General features: G+C 35.1%; 1 protein-coding gene across 1 annotated transcript; it reads right to left on the bottom strand.

The window, feature by feature from the left end:
• Positions 1–3,558: 3,558 nt before the first annotated feature.
• Positions 3,559–5,192, bottom strand: LOC126688752 (auxin-responsive protein IAA4). Its single transcript, XM_050383564.1, has 4 exons — positions 4,715–5,192; positions 4,333–4,535; positions 4,130–4,229; positions 3,559–4,029 (listed from the first exon to the last, which is right to left on the bottom strand). Exons 1-4 carry the CDS (start codon positions 4,927–4,929, stop codon positions 3,954–3,956), a joined length of 594 nt encoding a protein of 197 aa, XP_050239521.1. The 5' UTR covers positions 4,930–5,192; the 3' UTR covers positions 3,559–3,953.
• Between the last annotated feature and the right edge of the window lie 1,158 nt (positions 5,193–6,350).

Raw genomic sequence — 6,350 nt, 5'->3', positions numbered from 1 at the left:
CTAGGCAACCAAATTAGTTAGGATTTTAAGGCTTTGTGACTAGTAAAATGTTACATATTTACCCAAATACTGGCTACATATCAAAGAAAGCAAGAAATTAATATAAGGACACTTAGCTCTACTGCCTACTAGGCTTGATAAAATACTCCGTTATAATAAATTATCCTCTAATCTTCTTTTAAGGCCTATTCAAGTTGCTTATGATAGTGTTTGGAAACTGTACCTTTTAGATGGCCTACATTATTTGATAAACAGTTGGCCTTGTAATCTACATGACCACATCTTCTTTGATAACAACTATTTTGTTGTACCTCCAGAGTGCTTGCATTGTGTCATGAATTCATGTTTCAGAACAACTGCCTGGCACAGATTTTTTTTTTTCTGCCAGTCATGTTCATGCATTGCATAGTCAATGTCTGCCTAACCCCACCCTCAAGAGAACTAAATCAGCCATATGTTGGCCTGGTAAGGCAACACCTTCATTAATTGCTTCTGCGTGGTGCAGTTTATGCCAAGTGTCAGTGCATTCTGCTGACATTAGTTTTGAGCAACATCAGCATGATATAGAGCATGCCATGGGCCTCCTTTTGAGTACATCCATGTAAATGCATATCTTTTGGTCAAGCATGATTAGAACCATTTGGTGTCTTAATTTACTGGCACAAATCCTCACTTTCTAGGACTGCAGATTTAGTGTACTGGGTGAGGACTAGTTTTCTGGTAAGTTAACCTTGAAATTTTAGTAGGTACAATTGAGATTTATAATCACCAATATATCTTTAAGTCGCCCTTTATAGCAACGGTCAAAATAATATTTTCCCTATATTTTTCTTCAATTGGATCTAAGCACTATACCAACATCTGAATAAACATAGAATCACTAAGAGTCAAGCCCTGGAATCGTGTCAGACTTTGTTTCTCCATCACCATTATACATTATTTTGTACTGGAAGACAGGAAAAAAGAAGATAACCTTGATGTTTAAAAATAAACAGGTTTTTTTGCAAACCTATAAGACTGCTGGAATATTTAGAACTAAGATGTCACCTCGTAAACCTCACTTAACTTATGTTTAATAAAATGAAATTCAATGAATCTTAACCGTTTTTCGACACATTGAAAATAATCACTTAAAATTTTTTCCAAATAAGGGGCAAAAAAGGAAAGAAACTTGTAATTGAAGTTCTAATACATTGAAAAAGTCCGTCTTTTAGACTTAAAAGAAAATGGAAATAGTCAAATACATTTGCTTTATGGCTTGGGGCTCCCAACTGGTCACCCTTTACTAATAGAATATTAATTAAGATAATGTTTACAGAATTCAAAAAATTTTCTCATTGCTCGATAAGATTTCCAAACAAAAGTATTAAAGTTACTGGTTTCTGACAGCCACTGACTGAATAACATGTAAGGTTAGATAGATTTTATTGATAACCATAACCAAAAAAAAAAAACCACACTTCTTAAAGAAAGGAAAAACAAACCAATAATGCTTATGGCATTTTCTTTTACAGAACACATAGCATATACTCATATGGCAATCTCTTCTCTCTGTGTTTGCATGCACAGGCCTTGTGCGTGTTTTGGGGGTTAGATTACTGCAGGATGTACTTATGGTGAAAATCAATGAATTTTACATATAGCTATTTTTACTGGAACCTGATCAAATTGTGATTACAACTTGATATTAAAATCCACCACAGTTGGATGTCATGTCAAATTTTGATTAAGAGCAGACTTAAGTGAAGTTCCTTAGATTAGATTCGTTAGGTTTTCTGTATCAATTATTATATCATGATGGGACTTTGCTATTTTAAAGGTTTCATTTAGTAGATCAAATATGCAAAGTCAATTAGAAATCATGGTTTAAGCATATACTTAAACCCTACTTTATTAGACTTAACAAATGGTTCCAAAATTATCAAAGCAAACTTGATTTAAGGAACCTAACCAAAGTTTTTCCCTGTGACAATTGACCATGATTGTTGTCTCTCTCTCTCTCTCTCTCCCCCCCCCCCCCCCCCAAAAAAAATAGAAACATGTGTCGTGTCATGTGCAGTTTTCTGATTTACAATTTCTGAACATGACATTCACTTGTTCATTCCTATCTGTATCATTGTGCTGAAGGGTGGAAAAAATAGAGTTTTATTATCTGAAGTTTACTTGTTAAAAAAATTATTAGCTAAAATTCAAACTGTTAAACTTGATGCACCATTTCTATTATAGTTTATATTCTAATCTTAAATGCTTACTCTTGTAAAGGCTCTGTCAAATGCCTTCACATTCAACGTAGACCATAGAATGAAAACAGATTGGGTGGGTTTGCAGCATCTGGTCTTATCTATATTAGGCTGATTTTTCCTTTGAAAGGCATAATTGCAGCAAAATATGTTTTTGAATAATTACTTGCTCACAACAACAATAGAGCCTTAGTCCCCAAAGTTTGAGGTTGGCTGTGGATATTTAGCAAATTAATCAAGCTATAAAAGATTCATTCATAATAAAGTGACTAATTATCACACTGGCCCCAATCTACCTCAGTCCTCCTCATTTTTCCGGGCTTGAGACTAACTATGAGAAAAATATACACACTAAGCACTGACATAGGTAAAGTTTCTTTTACTTACCTAAAGTAAAAAATATAGGAGTTCAGGATTTGACTAAAGTCAGTGACTCAGTTAGCTGTTAGCACCGTGATTAATTTCCAAATTGTGATACGGAACTAACTGTCACCTCTTCTGACTCTTTGAAATGACTTTCTCAGATTCATCTGTTTTAAACGACGTATAATTGTGAATTAGTTATTTCAATGCTACTTATCAATAATAATAATAATAATAGTTATTTCAATGCTGAGTCCTTCTTCTACATTATTGCCTTCAATTTTGATGATGATCTTATATTCGTATACGAAGTCTTGCTTTATTTTTTAATTAATATTATGATGGTCACCTAACTAACCTGCCATCATCATCTTTCTCATATATCATATTCATATTGATTGTGTCTGATTTATAGACTTACTTTCTTTTTTTATAAGCAAAAGTTTTGGGTCAGTTTTTTTTCTATTTTTTTATTAGGCCCCACAAGCACTAGGACAGATAGAAACTGTTTGATAGGTGGAATTTGTAATAAAAGGTATTTTATAGATATGATATGATAAATGATTATTGTACAGATTGATTCTCTTAAGGCAAACTCTGGAGTCTGGACAAAGCTGTAAAAAGCTTTAATACCCATAAAAGAGTTTGCTAGGCATGTCTAAACTCCCAAATCTTACTAAGGTGATATGCTTCTCTTGGCTGGGATTCTGGGAACTCCTATGAAGGAGGGTTTCACACTGTTTTTGCTGGTGGACTAGGATTAGAACTTTGTCTGTCTCCATCAATTCATGACTACCATAACAAGCTGAATTCAAATTTCATTTGTTTTCCGAACTTAGAAACACGTTATGGTTATAAATGCTATTTTAGTTTATAAACAATTTACTATGGAAAGAGGAAAAAATCTGGATAAGACACATAATTTCAGGTTCAATCAGATCAAAAACACATCGTATAGACATAATTGGTATATAGCTTTATATCCGTATTAACAATACAACACCAAACTCAAATAAAGTACATGTCATTTTGTTTATACAACTTTCAAAACAGTATCTCTTTGTATGCAGTTTTGGCCTGATAGAATCAGTAGAGGCAAAATACAATATGCATCAGAGATGCTCAAACCACCACAGCTAGCTGTTGCTGCAAAATGTCAGGAAATAAAACTGTAACTGCACTACGTTTCTGTCTATGCTTCCCAAGTCGAACACCAGAGACTTTCAACAACGAGACCAATATTCAAATCCAAATTTCTTCTTCGAGAACACAAGCTGAGAGATTTGCCCTTAATGACAGTGAAATCTTTTCTCCTCCAGCCCTTTTGGGTTGCTGTGGCTTGAGGGCCTTTTAAACGCCACACCCCAACCCTCTAGCTTCTGATCCTTTCATGATTCTCAGCCTTTTGCAGGATGACATGAACATACTGCAACAAAGTAGGAAACTTCATAAGTATTGATAAGTGTACCAAACACGCGCACGCACACACACGCAAAAAGAGAAAAAGAGAGTGAAAGAGAACTTACTCCCATGGAACATCTCCAACTAGCATCCAGTCACCATCTTTGTCTTCATAAGTTGGTGCAAACTCTGACCCTTTGTAGCCTTCCCTCTCTGAGTACTCACCTGGAAAAGGTAAAATCAAAGGTCATTTTCACCATCGATTTCACACATAATAAAACCACATGTCAACAACCAAAGCAATAGTAACTGATGTTGATGTTCTTACCTATAGTGAATTTAAACATGTTTTCCAAAGCCTTAAGGAGTTCTGGGTAGCCCTCGTAAACCCTCAAGTCAATCTTTCTGAGGTAAGGGGCTCCATCCATGCTTACTTTCACGTAAATACCGGAAGCCTCAGCTTCAGTCTTCTTTGGCTGCAGGTTGTTTTTCCTGTAGGATCGGATTGGCGGCCACCCCACTATTTGTGCCCTGTCATGTCAAATACATATCAGTTGATAATTCAAAATTCACATAAAACAAAATCATTTTTCTTTGATCAAGATTTAAAGCATAAGGCCTTAATTTCAGGCTCTTCTTTACCACGTGTAGCCAAATCCAAAGGATACATGAACAAAAATTGTTTAACAAGAAAATATACAAGGACTTACTTGGCAGGAGGGGCAGTTTCATGGTCAGAATGTTGAGCATCATCAGAACTACCCTTTAATCCACACTCCTTGGTGTTGTCAGGCAATGGCCTCTTGTTGTTTCTAGCACTAGAAAGTGCTTGTTCCTCACTTTCAATATCTGTTCCTGGCAACCCCAATCTAAGCTCGGTTGCCTTGAGGTTGAGTTCATTCTGATATGCCACCTTGCTTTCCATTTTCCCTATAATGTTTTGCTAGTCAAGGCAAACACCACAATGATCGATCTTATAGAACAAACCAAACTTTAGACAAGTTCTTCTTCTTGCTTCTTGGTGGATTGGTGGAAAATGAAAGGTAGAGAGCTGAAGGTTCACACAAAAGTGTTTGTAGTTTTCTTTTGAAGTTGCTCAAGTTCTTGGAAGATGTTGAATGAAATATAAATGTATAATGCTGGGGAGATGGGAATGCCAAGGTTTGTATTTTTATAGGATATGATAATTGATAATTGATATTATTATAGATAAGAGATGTGGAATGGGCATTGTTATTCTCATTTCTCATATAAAAAAATGCATGAATTATGGACAAAGCCAAGCTAAGTTGTCGGTAGCAATAGCAGCACCTTTTAGGCAAGTTGGCCCTCCATTTAGGAGACAAGGGTGGGACAAGCTCAGCCGCCCATATGGAAGACCTGGGTATTCAGTGGAACGGTCAAGATGCGTTTTGGGGGGTTGTGGGAGTGAAATCAGGGGCGTTGATTTGAAGGAAAAGGTGGGAGCATCTCCATGTGGAATGGGGTCCACATTGGTTAGTCGGCATGGGCAAGGTATGGCCCAATGGGACTCTATTTTTTTTAATTTGTTAATGACATTACATGTGGTATGGCATGTGTACATGGTCAGCTCCCTGACATTTACTTTTCTTTTTCTTTTTCTTTTTTTAATTTCAATATTTCTAACATAATAAGGATTAGAGTAAAATACAAAGTAATATTTTTAAGATATGAGTTAATGTCAACTGGGTCCAAATCTTTTTAAAACTGTCCTGTTTAATTATGGTCCAAGTTAGCTAGTTTTATAAACTTTTGGACATAACTGGCATTAGCAAGAATCTTAAAAGTGTTAATTATATTTTTCCCTAAAAATTTAATATTTTTAACCTATTAATTAAGATAATGGAAGTCCAAACCCAATGTAATACAACTTATTATAATGTATAACAATATAAATAATGAGCTATGATAGTTACACACTCCGTGTACATGAAACATAACACGATTTCATCATTTTATAATTATAATTGAAATCGTGTTTTGAAAACATGATTTTAGCTTAAGCGTGTATGATAGTGTACATCTCAGCATATGTAATAATAATAATTATTATTCTTTGAGTTCCTAATATCATTTTTTTATTTGTGTGTGTGTTTGGGGGGGGGGGGGGGGGGGTGGTTGTTTGAACGAAATTGCTAAGATAACACCAGGCGAATAATTTTTTACAACAGTAGTGACATATCCTGGTTTGTCTAGGTCCATGGAAGAGATACGAAAATCTTTACTGCCTCTAAATGGGGTTACATACTGACAACTTCTAATGCTACTTGAGCCTTGTTTGAAAAAATATGAACTTATAAATATCTTGATTCCAAAAATAAAATA

Source organism: Quercus robur, chromosome 6, assembly GCF_932294415.1.
Source record: "Quercus robur chromosome 6, dhQueRobu3.1, whole genome shotgun sequence".
NCBI classification, from domain to species: Eukaryota; Viridiplantae; Streptophyta; class Magnoliopsida; order Fagales; family Fagaceae; genus Quercus; species Quercus robur.
Note: the sequence above shows the minus strand (reverse complement) of the source record. Positions and strands in the feature narration are given on the sequence as shown.

What these genes read in the sequence shown, in the direction of transcription:
- LOC126688752 (XM_050383564.1), bottom strand. Translation starts at nt 4,929, where the DNA reads ATGGAAAGCAAGGTGGCATATCAGAATGAACTCAACCTCAAGGCAACC. An exon ending in CATGTTTAAATTCACTATAG is followed by an intron (nt 4,230 to 4,332) that starts GTAAGAACATCA and finishes TACCTTTTCCAG; the next exon opens with GTGAGTACTCAGAGAGGGAA. An exon ending in GTTGGAGATGTTCCATGGGA is followed by an intron (nt 4,030 to 4,129) that starts GTAAGTTCTCTT and finishes ACTTTGTTGCAG; the next exon opens with TATGTTCATGTCATCCTGCA.